Source organism: Musca autumnalis, unplaced genomic scaffold (genome assembly GCF_047663935.1).
Source record: "Musca autumnalis isolate F117 unplaced genomic scaffold, ASM4766393v1 scaffold_5, whole genome shotgun sequence".
Classification (NCBI taxonomy): domain Eukaryota; kingdom Metazoa; phylum Arthropoda; class Insecta; order Diptera; family Muscidae; genus Musca; species Musca autumnalis.
In genome coordinates, this window is record NW_027412088.1 from 68,685,080 (window position 1) to 68,700,506 (window position 15,427).

Genomic DNA, 15,427 nt, shown 5'->3' on the forward strand with positions numbered 1-15,427 from the left:
GATTTATTTAAAAATCCCTCCAGCGATTTTTCCCAGGTGTAAGCACTTTCCCTTTAAAGTTGCTTCAAGAGCACCGTGACATACTATGGGTCTAAGACCTCATTAGCCTAAAGGCTGAGGGTATAAAAAGGAGTTACCATTTCTGATATATCGCGATGTAAGAGTCAAATTACACATTAATCCGGTTTTTGACTCTTGCGTCAAATAACCGGATGCGCCTTCCATAAAAATGAATAATTTCCGTAATCAGCGCAACAATCCCCATCTCTGAAGAAAAATGTAAAGAAATCCGAGAGTATACATTGGAACCGTTCCCGTTGGACTTATATTGGACCCTGTTCCTGTAAGTCAGCATATTGAAGATAGCTGTGCAATGCGCGGACGAAAATAACATGCTGTCGAATATGACCCCCTAGAATCTTGGGGTAGTTAATGGCCGAAATTCTGCTACCATTGACCATGACATTCAACTGAGTGCTCAGCACTGCAGTCCATGTGATGAACGGAGTGAAGATGAAGGTTTTGAAGTCGAACCACTCCAGCGAACAACTTGTCTACTTAGTTTCATCTCCCTGACTCGATGAAGCCCTTCTCGCCCATTTGCTAATCCCTTTGCCTTTGCTGGGAAATTTAGTGTCACTTCGGATATTCGACCCGGAGATACATAGCGAGTGGCTACAGCAGTGATGAAGTCTTGGAACGTCTTCCCCACTACCCAAACATCATAAGGGCTGGGCAGATATTTGAAGGGTTGATTAGTGAACTCTCTGAAACATGGCCAATTAGTTTTCCTCAAACATGTTCTATATCCTGCACCATGTGGAGTATATTAATCATTTCAGACCCTATAACAAACATTGTTCCACAACATCCCATACGGGACAAGGGAGACTTCTCTCATATCAATGAGTGCACCCCGATTCATATTTAGCTCAATGATATGGGACCTACTTTTTATCGCCGAGTCCGAACGGCGTGTCTTAAGACACCACTTTTTCAGGGCTGAAATACTCAGGAAATGTCGCCAACATTGCTGAGGGGTATTTTGCCACCGTTGAAAAATGTTTGATGTTGCCTGGCCGGGGAATCGAACCCCCGACCTTCTGCGTGCAAGGCGGGCGTGCATACCATTGCACCACGGTGGCACCCTATACTGTTAATATATTCTTGATCAGTATAAATTTTCTGAGTCAATCTACATGTTCGTCTTTCCATCTGTGGTAATCACCCTAGCGTACACAATAATTGGGGTAAACGCAATATTTTTTCAACCGATGGTCGATATAGGCTCACGTTTTCGTATAGGCACACACAACCCCCCCCCCCCCCCCTACAGCACGGTACCTCCTTTTAGCAATTTGTAGGATTTTAACTAAATTTTTGACCGCACTATCTGTAATTTAACATTTAAAACATTTTCAAAAATAGGTTCATGTTTCGTTACCTCCAGATTGTAAGTATTATTTAAGAACATTTTTAGCCAAACCAGCTGGAATTTTCATCAGGAGCAAGTTCATACTTCCTGAGAAAATAGCCTGAAAGGTCCAAAACCGCCTATGATACCGTGTGTAGTTGTTAGGGTGCAAGATAACTCTTGAACGGATCAACCGATTTGGTCAAAAATTTAGTCTTCGTATTAGTTTGTCCAAACATAGTTTATGTTTGAAGATAAGCCATATCGGTCCACTCTTTCAATTACCTCCCTCACAAAAGTTCAAAAATGTTCAGAAAAATTTTTCGCACGATAACTCTTGCAGGGAGTGACAGATTTGGTCCATACTTTACACATCGTAATATATCTTCAAATATGGATCAGGTTTAAAATTTCGGATAAGTTCACTTAAAGACCTGCTCTCGAATCACTTTGATTCGCTGCCTCACTTACGACGGTAAAAGTTTTTTAGGGACAAGTCCATACTTCTTGAGAAAACAGCCCGAAAGTTGTAAAAAAAAACACCTATGGCACCATACGTAGTAGCTGGAGAGCACGACAACTCTCGAACTGATCAACCGATTTGGTCAACAATTTTCCTTCGTCATATTTTGTCCAGTTCAAAGATGGTCCCCAACTTCCGGTATTTCCCCCCAAATTTTTAAACAATTTCACTAAAATAGTATGCACAATATCTCTATTTGGTCCAAACTTTGCATCTTATTTTGTCCAAATTTAGGTTAATTTCTAAAATGGCCCATATCGGCCCTCTCCTTATGATACCTCCCCCACAAAAGTTCAACATTTGTGTCTAAGTGCAGTTAAGGGTCAGTGCGAAGATCCTTTGGAAATGTATACCGATATTGTTCCTTGTGGTCCTGTTTACAGCGATATTATGTTTTCCGTGGACATGTTCATGCTTCCTGACATACTGGTCCAAAATGACTAGTGAGCGCGATATCTATCGAAAAGATATGACATCCAAAATAATATCCACATCCATAATAGACCGACATACCATTCCTTCAACTACCTCATATGCAACATTTTGAACTTTAATGTTAATCCACATTTTTGTCGGCAAGTTCAAATGAAGTCCAAAAAGGATCACAAAATTCTGAAAATATGGTAACTGCATTCAATCTCTCCGTATATGAATGTTTCAATTCACATAGGCTGTCGGTAAAGCCGACTGAAACTTATTTACTTATTATACCCTCCACCATAGTATGGAGGGTATATTAAGTTTGTCATCCTGTTTGTAACACATCGAACTAATCATTTGCGACCCTATAAAGTATATATATTCTTGATCAGGATAAAATTCTAAGACGATCTAGCCATGTCCGTCTGTTGTAATCACTCTAGCGTCCGCAATAATTGAGATAGAGTGCTGAAATTTTGCACGCGAGGGTCTTTTTTCCATAGGCAGGTCAAGTTCGAAGATGGGCTATATCGGTCCACTCTTTGGTACAGCCCTCATATAACGGTACCTCCGGATTTGAGGTATTTTGACGTTCTTCGCCACATTTGCAGACCGAATTAGCTATAATTTGGCACTTAGGGTTCCTAGCGATTTTCGGTATTTTGAGAATTTTAGCCACAATTTTTAACCGAACTATCTGCAATTTCACATTTGAGGTTCTCAGTGGTCATGAAACATCTCCCCGAAACATCGTCAACATAGGTCCATGTTTTGTTATAGCCCCCATATATCGGTACCTCCCGATTTTCGGTATTTTGAGAATTTTTTTTTTTTTTAATTAATTTTAATTTTTATTTGACAAACACAGTAACCTAGCCCATAGGGCCATGAGCGGTTCCAAAAACAGCTATACAATAACTACTCTCAGATACTTATATCTAACAATATTTCTTAGCATATCATGAATAGAATTAAACATAAATAAAAGCAAAAGCATGTAAATTAAGAAATGAAAATATATAACAAAATAATCATTAATAGAATCAGCTATGCAACAATATATCATTACAAACTAAGGCAACATTTGTGAACGCTGTATTTGATTACGATTAAAATGAGCACATAATTTATTCTTGTAACATTTTAAGGAGGAATTAAATGTCTTGAGACATGGTGGCAGATTGTTATAAACACGCGAAATTCTAACATAAAACGATTTTTCCAAAAAAGGAGTCAACTGCGGAACAATTATCTGTTTGTTCCTCTCAGAATGAGAAAACGTGAACAGACTCAACACACATAAAGGGGTCTTCAACATAAAAACCTTATAGAAGAATAACATAGACCGCAAACTCAAAAAATTTTCAAACGTGCAGCCAAGAAACTCTTTCACATAAGGAGATATATGATCACGACGTTTAACACAGAACACATATCGCATAACACTATGGAACAAAAGTTTCAACTTACGCAAAGCACATCCCGGACTACCCCCAAAAATCTCAACACAATACAAAAAGTGAGGCATAATCAGTGCATGGACCAACTGAATTCTAATGCTCTTAGGCAGAGCTAAGTCCAAACAGTACAACTTCCTTAGAATAAAGTTCACCTTGGACACCAAAGAATTCACATGCACATCAAACACCAAACCACTATCAAGAAACAAACCAAGACATTTCATAGAGCTTACAACATTTATAGGAGTACTATAGATGGAAACACTTATTGAATCCTCTTGCATGTTTCCGAAAAACATAACTTTAGTTTTCTGAGTATTGATGGAGAGTCCATTGCAAGACAACCAAGTAACCAGCATATTCACAGTAAAATCAATCGACGACTGCAAAACATCCAAAAACACAAATTCTCCTTTAAACAAAATTTGCACATCATCAGCAAAAGCAAACGACATACAATTCCTACTATTAATACAACTCAACAAATCATTGACATACATCACAAACAACAGCGGGCCAAGAACAGACCCCTGAGGAACACCACTACTCACTGGAAGCATACGAGAAACATTATTTTTACAACAGACGTACTGACGTCTATTGAACAAATAAGAAAAAATTAACTTGCAAGCCGAGGACGAAAAGTTATACAAACTATGCAGTTTTCTAACCAATTTGGCATGATTTAGTTTGTCAAAGGCCTTTTCCAAATCCAGTGACAGTAAAACACAACACCCTCCAGCACTAACTGTATTCCTTATATTGTCAGTCAAACCAACAAGAAGTGATGTCGTGCTACGATTACTCCTAAATCCATATTGACTCTCATGTAACAACGAATTCTGATTAATGAAGCCAAGCATTTGATCTTTCATAATATATTCAACCATTTTTGAAAGAATTGGCATTATTGATATAGGCCTGTATTCACCAGTATCGCCACTTTTGTGAATAGGCACTATCTTGGCTATTTTCCACACCTCTGGAAAAACAGACACTGTTAACATTGTATTGACAACATGTAACAAAAATTGACCAACAACGGGAAACACAAGCTTAAGAAACTTAAGCTGAAAGCCATCATAACCTACAGCTTTCGACTTTATTTTATTAAAAGCTAGTTCCAATTCAGCACAATCAATGCAACGAAACGAAAAACCACCATAAGCATCCACAGGAATACAAGAAACATCAAAGATATCCATAGACTGGTTAGAAACAAAATCCGCATTCAATCTCTCAACATCCACACCCTCAACTTCACTCTCCGAATCACTCAAACCATTCTTACTTAATATGGACCACACTTCCTTTGTGGTTTTATTTACAAATATATCCTTATGTGCAATAAATTTCAGCCTCCTTATGATTTTCTTAGCTCGATTTCTACAACGACAAAATATATTCCAATTTTCGATATTTTTATCACGAAGGTATTGGCTATATGCAACATCCCTAAGTGAAAGGTGATATCGGATATCTGGAGATTTAAACCAGTCGAAGTTATTAATTTTACAATATTTTCTTCTAATAGGGACAACACTTTGCAAACATTGAAGACCATAATTTAGAATATTGACCTGAGAATCAACATCCGTCAGTGCATATATTTCATCAAAGCTGCACAAACCAAAGGCCTCAGAAAGAGCTGCAGGGTCAACAGAACTATAGTCTGCATACTCATAAAATTTACGAGAACAATACCTAGGTACATTAAAAGAAACAAATAAAAACGAGTGGTCAGAAATTCCAGGACACGAAAATTGATTCGAGCATGCTAACAAACTCGAACACGAAACAAAAAAACAATCCAACAAAGAGGTGGAAGCATGCGCAACATCAACACGCGTTGGCATTGAATTGTGCACAACAGACAAATTCAAACGATTACAAACTTCTCTTACTATTAAACTCCGGGACAGGTCAAACATGTTATTATTAAAGTCACCCATAATAATAACATTAGAGTACTTGACCACCAAGTCAGATATTTCATACTCCATGGCCACAATATCACCATGTGGTAAATAAACTACACCAATAAGAAACACAATATCATTTACAATTACCTCACAAAAAATGTATTCGACAACACCATGTTGTATTAGCTACAATTTTTAACCGAACTAGCTGTAATTTGCTATTTGAGGTTCTCAGTGGTCACGAAATATCTCCACCAAGCATCGTCAACATAGGTCCATGTTTTGGTATAGCCCCCATATATCGGTACCTCCCAATTTTCGGTATTTTGAGAATTTTTGCCACAATTTGTAACCGAACTATCTGCAATTTGACATTTGAGGTTCTCAGTGGTCATGAAACATCTCCACCAAACATCGTCAACATAGGTCCATGTTTTGGTATAGCCCCCATATAACGGTACCTCCCGATTTTCGGTATTTTGAGCATTTTAAATACAATTTTTAACCGAACTAGCTGTAATTTGCCATTTGAAGTTCTCAGTGGCCATAAAACATCTCCAACGAAACATCGTCAACATGGGTCCATGTTTTGGTATAGCCCCCATATAACGGTACCTCCCGATTTTCGGTATTTTGAGAATTTTAGCCACAAGTTGTAACCGAACTAGCTGTAATGATCGGTATTTTGAGAATTTTAGCTACAATTCAAAACTAATCGTCAATATAGGTCCATGTTTTATATGCCCCCATATAACTGTACCTCCCGATTTTCGGGAATTTTCAGTGGTCACGAAATTTCTTCACTAAAATTCGTCAACAATGGTCCATTTTTGAGGGTCTACATTGTTTTGAAGAAACTACCTTCAATTTGACTCTTGAAGTTCCCTGCAGCTATAAAAGTTTTCCGCCAAAAAATTTAAAGATAGGTTGACTCTTTGATATAGCCCCGTAGGTGATACCTTTCACCTAGCTGAACACATTTTTTTAGATTAGATTAGATAACACTGTGCAACAAAATGGAGGTGAAAGTCTGGGGCACGGAAAATTCATCTTGGGGAAGAAAGGCCTGTCCCGAAGGACAGATCCGCCGTCGAACTTCCGCGTTATGGCGTGATGAAATTTTTGTTAGAGACCATGTGGGCCATCAGAAATTAGCTTTATATCTTTGTTCACTGTTGCTTAAGTGCTCTACAAAAACAACAAACAAAGATATAATGCTAATTCATGATGGGTTACAGGGTCTCTTGCAAAAACTTCATCACGCCATAACGCGGAAGTTCGACTCACGGCGGATCTGTCCCTCGGGGTTTTTAATACCCTAATTATTCCATTTTAATTAAGACTATTTTATGGTGGAGGGTATAAAAAGTTCGGCCCGTCCGAACTTAACGACTTTTACTTGTTTTTTTTTAATTTTGCAAAACATTAAATTTTATTGCACAGTATTTTAAAAACATTTTCTTCATTATATTAGTTTTGAAAGTGGCAACCCATAAAACTAAAAATAATCCGTCAATCATATCCAGTGTCTAAACCAGCATGAAACTGTCAGTCATAAAGCCAATTATGTTTATATCCACCCGGTTATTTCTGCTTTCGATGAAAGCATTTTATTGCGAAATGATTTAAAGTGTAGAAGCGTAAACGCCGCATCGTTACTACATATGTGCATATGTTTCTAGTGGTAATAAAAATTGGGCAAACATTTTGAAATTACTACATGATACATATGTATGTATCTATGTGAATAAATTTACACCCACTTAACGCTAATGAAACCACATCAATCAATGTATCTGTTGAAACATCAAAAAGAATAATAGTTCCGACACTGATGAACTTTAGCGGATAAAACAAAAAAAAAAAACAACATCGATTTTTATTTATAAAAAGCCTATAGCCAAACGATAACAAAAGCATCAAAATGAATAAGGCAAACGATACAAAACCAAACATAAATATGAAATTATTATTAAACTTCTCAATTAAGTTTAATAATAATTTCATATTTATTTTCATGACTTGTGTCATTATATGCTTCGAATTTTAAATAAATCTGTTTGGAAGTCACATTTGCCCCCACTCAATATCTAACAAAATCATACGCCCCCAATTAGAAATTACTTACTTGTATTACTTATACGCCTCCTTAAAGTAAACTTGATTTACTAGTGTCCCGTAGAACACATTTTAATTTATGGCGTAAGTCCGTTTTGTTTTATTTAACCCTCATTGTTTGCCAAAATGCACAGTCATCATTGATATAATGTCCCCATTTTCCCCTCAAGCGAAAAACGGAGCTTTATCAAATGGCGCCATACTTAAAAAACATGACAACAGAAAGTCTACTATTTATTACACAATGACAATTTTATTTCCCAATGCCATTGTATCACTTTCTAGTTTTTTATTTGAAAATTACAATCTCTGTCCAAGCCTTTTTTATTGCTAACCGCAACTGCGGTCTAAGGCAGCATCAAATGCCGAATAATAAATGGTCATTGATGTGTGACGAAATAATTCCTGGAAATGCTCCAATCAAAGATGACAACCACAGGAAATGGACTTGAAACTATGTTGAATTACGAAGCAATTGCCTTTAGATATAGACTAGGAATATCTCTATTTGAAATATACTGAAATATGTTCGAAGTTTCAATTTCAAAATTTAATTGTATTTTCTTTTTCAATTTTCTTTTTAGCGCAACGCAAATCCAATGCATTTCTCGATGTTCCCACCATGAATATGCATCATCTAAGAGTTTCCGATGATGAGGATTTGGATAGATTACGAACGTTTAGCGCTTCGAAAGGAGGTAAGAAAAGACAAATTTTATTATGAATTTTGTATTTGCAGTAATTGTCATGGTATCTGATTCTACATAGTTTTTCATTAAACGTTTATGCATATAGCAACTTTTATGAAAGCACTATAAATCCAGAGGAAATTGTGAATGGGGAATAATATCGATAACATAACTTTTGATAGAGAATATTAGCAAATATAACAACAAGCTAAAAAGTATCAGTCAGCTTTCCTGACAGGGATATTCCCGCAGCTTCTGTGCATTGAAACGTTCATATATTGATAATCGAATCGAATGCTGGCTACGCAACCGAAATAGATAGCGCGCACTGCAGTCATTTCACTTGGTCACAATATAACTTAAAGATTTTGGACCACTATGTCAGGAAGCATGGCCTTGCCCACGAAAAACATAATATCGCTGTAAACAGGACCACAAGGAGTAACATCGGTATACATTCCAAAGGATCTTCGAGCAGACTGTAAACCGCACTTAAATAAAAATTTTAAGCTTTTGTGGGTGAGGTACCCTAAGAAATAGACCATATTCGAATTTTATCTAAGATAACTCGGTTGCTGCCTTCGAGAGTTATCGTGCACAATATTTCTGCGAAAATTTTTTAAAATTTGTGGGGGGAGGTTTCCGGTGTTGTGGGCCGATATGACCCAACTTTGAATTTACACTACGGCTGAACCATGCGAGATTTATCGTGCGCTCCTGCCAGCCAGACAGACGGACTGGTATTGCTAAATCGACTTCAAATTGTCTGAAAAAATTTGTGGGGGGAGGTTCCCGGTGTTGTTGAAAACTAATAGCCCTATCGGCATATATGTTTATTTCCTTAATAATCTTTTCGTTAAATGGTGAACTGTCAAGCCAAAATTTCGATTTTAAGGAAAATCTGAATAGTTTTTCGCTATAAAGCCATTAGCAAAAATAAAAAATCTCTCGCTTAAGGGGATGCTTTTTAATACAGAGAGATCGGATCATCCGTTTTCGAGCTACAGGGGCACCGCTTTCAGAATGCGTTTAAAGTTTTTTCATAAGTAGTGAATTATGGCCTATTTCTCTAAGACTACCAAACTCGATCGAAGTTGTAATCGAATTGTCCTAGTGAAACAGGCCATATCTCAGAAAATTTTTGTCAGATCGATTATTAATTTTTTAATATTTTATCGATACTAAAGATTTAGCCAATAGAAAGTTCCACCTTTTTTAAATTTGCAAGTGGCTTTAAATCCTTAAAATTAGTCGATCTTTTGTTAATGTATCTCAAAATTCCTGTCCTCTTTATACCCTCTACCACAATGTGGAAAAGGGTATTATAAGTTTGTTTTGATACAAATTCATGTAACACCACGAAATATTCGTCGGAGACCCCCAATGTGGTATACCAATCTTCATATCTCGACGAGATAAAGCGATTTTGAGATGTGTGTCCGTCCGTCCGTCTGTCCATTATAAATTGTAAACACGCTCCAGGCCGCAATTATGGACCGATCATCACGAAATTTTGTATGGAGGTCGGGTTCAGATCAGAATAGATCCCTATTCTTATTGGTGATGATCGTGAAATATTTAGCGGGTGAAATGGACCAAAAACATAATATTTATCCAATTTTCTAGCGGCTCTGTAGGTCTCAATAATAGTCCGATCAACGCGTAATTTTAAATAAGGTAAGAGTATATCACAAAGGAGAAGCATGCAATTTGAGATGGCGATAGGATAATATTTAGAGGGTTAAATGGACCAAAACTTTTGTGTGAAAATTGTGAAAATTTTAAATATACAGCTTATATCTTAATTCCTGGAAGTGACATTCCGGACAAGTGAGATATACTTGAAAGTGGAACGCTTGACCTTTGAATTGATGCCAATTATGTTGGTGTGCACGATCAGATAACAGAGTTACAGCCTAATATATTCCGTTATTTGTTTGTAGTGTAATAATAAGCTCGCTAGAAGTCGCAATTATACATCAATAGTCACGAAATTTTGCACCGGGTAAGAGTATAGGTCGAAAAAGATGCCTACAATTTTGAATGATGATCTGATATTCTTTAGCGGGTGAAATGGACCATTACTTTTGTAAGAAATATAAAAATTTTATTTTTGGTCGATATCTTAATTCCTTGAGGACCTATATATTTCGCAAAGTAGCCTACATATGGGAAACAACTACTGACCTATCCTCTGATGTAAATTGCAATAAAGTGTTTGCTAGATAACGGGCCTACTGCCTAATATATAATGGGTTCTGTGTAGAGAACCACATTTTTATCCCATGCTACATATTGTCTCTCCAAAAGTTTATGTAACACCACGAAATATTCGTCCTAGACCCCTTATTTGGTATGCCAAAATTAATATCTCGACGAGATAAAGCGATTTAGCGATGTGAGTCCGTCCATTAAAAATTGTAAACAAGCTTAAGCCCCAATTATGGATCGATTGTAACGATTTTTTAAGGAGGTTGGGTTCGGGCCAGAGTAGAAATGATTATTTTTTGCTGATGATCGTGAAATGTTCATGGAATGAAATGGACCAAAAACAAAATTTTAACCAATTTTGTATCGGCTCTGTAGGTCAAATTAATAACCCGAAAATTTTTAAACAAAGTTTGAGTTTATGATGAAGAAGAAGCGTACAAACCAACGTGAAGATCAGATAATACTTAGCGGGTTAAATTAACTGAAATTTTTGTGTGAAATTGGTAAAAATTTCAATAACGTAGCGGTTAAACAACGGAAGTAGTAGTACTACATAAGTGGGTTTCATTACATTTTAGTTTGTGTGAACAAAATTTTCCTTTCCTGCTACAAAAATGTCTTTGTCATGCTAGATAACTTTTTGGTTTTGGTCATAAGTATTATACATTATATCCCTGATATTTGATAATTAAATTTTCACAATCATTGAAAAGAAGTTCCGTGTAGAGCGATTGTCCAGCGATAGTGGTATAGGGTATCCCATGGTCGGCTCCGTCCGACTATAGACTTTTCTTATCTCCCAAATACTGAACCGAGTTCCTTGAAATTTGCAGCAAATGCTTAAAGTCTGCAGTGGCAATGAGTACTTTATATGTTTCAGAGGAGGTGGGTTACCTTCCCAAGCATTTCTTCTAAACGCTATATGTATATGTCAAACTTATGATTATATCAGTTTCAGCATTAACTTTGGGAGACAATGGGGTTGTGTTTCTGACCATAGGTACATATTTGGAAAGTGATAACCACACCCACTCTTTTCAATATTTTGTTTTTTCAAAACTACTGAACCTAGTTTCATGAAATTTGTAGAAAATGCTTAGGAATGTCCCTTGGTCCAAAATTCTATATATTTGTTGATGAATTTCGGGGGGCCTACTGCTTTATAATCGCTATATTCGCTAAACTTATGAATTCATTGGCATGCAAATTAATTTTCGATACAACGGGGGTTGCAAATCCCCCAAATCGAAACCAGGAAAATCGATTTCTAAACCGATTTTCATGAAATTTTGTGAAATGGGCCGTGGTACATGTAGGCATGAATTTCGAAGGTGGCACGGTATCTTCCCTATTAAGGAAAACTATATAATTACAAATTTTCTTAAATGATGAAGTTCAACGGTACATCAGCCGTGAAAAACTAAAAATATATACGTCTCAATAAGCGGGAGAATTTGACTTTACCATTTTTTTCAACTTTTATAATTAGATCGCTTTAAGATAAAGATAGGGGACATGGGCGATAATAAATCCTAACCAGCATAAATGGGCGAACAATTGATATACGGCCGAATCTCTTACAGCCTTCTGCAAAGCCGAACCAAAAAGTCTGAGTCTGTTTTTAGTATTTATATATTTAATGCTATTTCAATAAAGCATTGAAATGATTATTTCACACTTCAACGGTTTCGTAGTTTTTTACTTTAAATTCTATTTTCATTTTGAATTAGTTTTGTTTGACTTTTCTTTTTCCTGAATAATTTGAAATGTATATGTTTATCTTTAATTAAAACAATTTTTTATTCAACTCAAAGATTAGCCAAGATAATACCATGTGTGAAAATCTGAAAATTAATCAATTTTATTTAAATTGAAAACAAGAACGAGAACAAAAAAACATTAAAATACTAAACGTGAGTTGAGGATTTGCAAGGGATTTTCTTTTTAAATTAATCACTGACGCCATATTATTCGTGTGTGTGTGTGTTTTTGCCAATCTAATATAAACAAGCAATCGATTGTTGTTTATACGAACATTTTGAAAATAAAATTCAACAAATGCAGAACTGCAAATTTAGACATTTGGAAAATCAAATAAAAATTGTATTTTTATTAGCTTAGGTATATTGTGATGGTCTTTTCAAAGACCATTGCCAATTGCTGGAAGATTTGTGAAGATCTGTTTGGTGGTAAAGTAAAAAGTGGTAAAATAAGATTTATCCGGGGTACACACCATCAGTTTAGACTGCCAGTTTCGCTCAAATAATCGGTTGCATGACAGTGTGACCGTTAATTTTTGTCAGTCGTCAGTCAACTATAAAAAGTTTTGTGGTTGCTGGACAGTTTGACATTAATCGATATTTCCGAAAATCGACAGTCAAACATTATTTACTTATCTGAGGTTGCCATTTTCAAAGCATTCCTTAACCCCAAAAAGTGGTGAAACTGTGAGCAATTCTTAAGAGTGTGAGAGAGGAGAGAGAGCAAAAATGCCTTTCTCTTCTGCCACAGGCTACCAGACAAATTTTTTCAGGTAAAGAATGGTAGAACTGATTTTTCGACATTTGTTTGACGATTATTAAAGAAAAAATGAAAAAAAAAAAACAAAAGAAAAAGGCGAACGCTGACAAAAAAAATTAAAAACTGTGAAATAAAAGAAGAAAATTAAAGTTGTATGTTTCTTTTTGACATTGCTAACAGATCTACCATTTTTTCATTCCTTTACTTTTCTGGTAAAACTGTTCATGAGAGAGCAATTTTGACAGTATTCTCTTTTACCATTTTTACCATTAACAAGTAAGAAAAGCGTTTAGTTCGGCCGGGTCGAACTTTTTATACCCTCCACCACGAAGTGTATTGAAGTGAATAGAAACAATTAGTTTTATTTCGTTCATGAAAGTACTAAACTCTCCCTTTTATTGCAGGAGTAGTACATATATCTCAACTGATAATACTCCCTTCAAACCAGTTGATATGGGGCGACATTTTTGTTCTTTCCAAAACATGGACCAATATTTATAATTTTCCGAATTCGTTCTATGGGGTCTATATGAAGGCGTAGACCTATACCGACAAATTTCATATGGAATGTTTTATACGCCCAACGAAGACCAAATACCAAATTTTAGCCATTTCGGTGGAATATTGAGGTCACATCCTTCAAAGTACCGAAAATCAGGAGGTACCGTCCTATGGGGGCTATATGAAGGCGTGGTACTATACCTAAAAATTTCCGGGGGAAGTTTTATACGCCCAACGAAGACCAAATACAAAATGTTAGCCATTTCGCTGCGATAATGAGGCTAAAACCTTACTTACTTACTTACTTACTTAGCTGGCCCATTACAGAACATTTGTTCTATAGGTATCTTCCATCCCCTACGTCACCCGGCTAAAACCTTCAAAATACCCAAAATCGGGAGATATCGGCCTATGGGGTCTATATCAAAACCTTGACCTATATATGGTAGAAATATTTCTTAGCCTGTGGAAACACAAAATACAAACTTACAACCGATTTTGTGGTCAAATGGGACTAATACATACAAAATATCTAGCGTTATATGGGGGCTCTAGCAAAAGGTGGACCTATATAAACAAACGTTGGTAGAAATGTTTTTTAGCCTCTGGAGACATAAAATACCAAAATTCGGTGCTCAAATGGGACTAATACATTCAAAATATCTAAAAATGACTCGTACTATATATAAGGCCTTATATGGGGGCTGTACCAAAACTTGGACCTATGTAAACATTTTATGGTAGATATGTTTTTTAGCCTCTTGAAACGCAATATGCAAAGCTACAACCGATTCTGTGGTCAAATGAGACTAATACATTCAAAATATCTTAAAATGACGCGTACTATTGTAAGCACTATATTTATATGGAAAATATAAAAATGTGTTCGGAATAGTAACCTTCGAAATAAATATATTAATACTGAAAATTTGGAAAATAATATATTCATTCTATTCAGGATTGTTAAAACATAAAGTCGTGTTTGATTGAGCTTACAAAGCAGCGGTGGGATACACCAAAAACTATATACGCGTCTGAGGAATGTCGAGGTCGTATAATGCTTTTATGAATAAGCGAAGCTTAAAATATAGAATTTTGAGTGAAACCCATCAGAAATTGTGTGTTGCATTTCGTTCCAATAAAATTGAGTTTGATTTCCTTCGTGGAACAGAAAGCCGAATAATTGCAAGGATTTACATGAATTGAACTCCGAGATCTGAAAAATATGCTGAAAGGAATATCAAGTGTGAGTGTGAGCGATTAAAGCTATTATTTGTGGAGTCAATGGAAATGTAAGATTATGCGCATAGTAATCTTCCAAGAAGATGGTTATTGTGGTATCAGAGCAAAGAAATGCTTAAGATGTGTGACTTTGGCGACATCTGATTCAAGTGTGTTAAGAGATGACAGGTAAGTCGTCAAAATCAATTGTAGTGAAAACGTGAAATGTTTGAATCTGGAATGAAAAGATATTTGTTTGAATTGGAAGTGCAGTTATATTATATTATTATTGATTTATTTAAGAAAGAGTCAATCAAAGTTGGAAAGACCGTATATAGCGGATTTGCAAGTTATTATTTTGTTGTGAATAGATATGATTAACAGTTTGTAAATGTAGTTGCTGCTGCAATATACTGTTTTTACTTATG

The 15,427-nt window shown here is 35.9% G+C and overlaps 1 protein-coding gene across 2 annotated transcripts in view; it reads left to right on the forward strand.

The window, feature by feature from the left end:
• Positions 1 to 15,427, forward strand: part of Rgk3 (Rad, Gem/Kir family member 3) — a 361,288-nt gene that overhangs the window by 269,329 nt on the left and 76,532 nt on the right. For both annotated transcript variants that reach the window (XM_073991719.1, XM_073991720.1), the window contains exon 4: positions 8,442 to 8,555. In XM_073991719.1, coding sequence (XP_073847820.1) covers positions 8,442 to 8,555 — 114 coding nt within the window. The remainder of the gene's footprint in view (positions 1 to 8,441; positions 8,556 to 15,427) is intronic.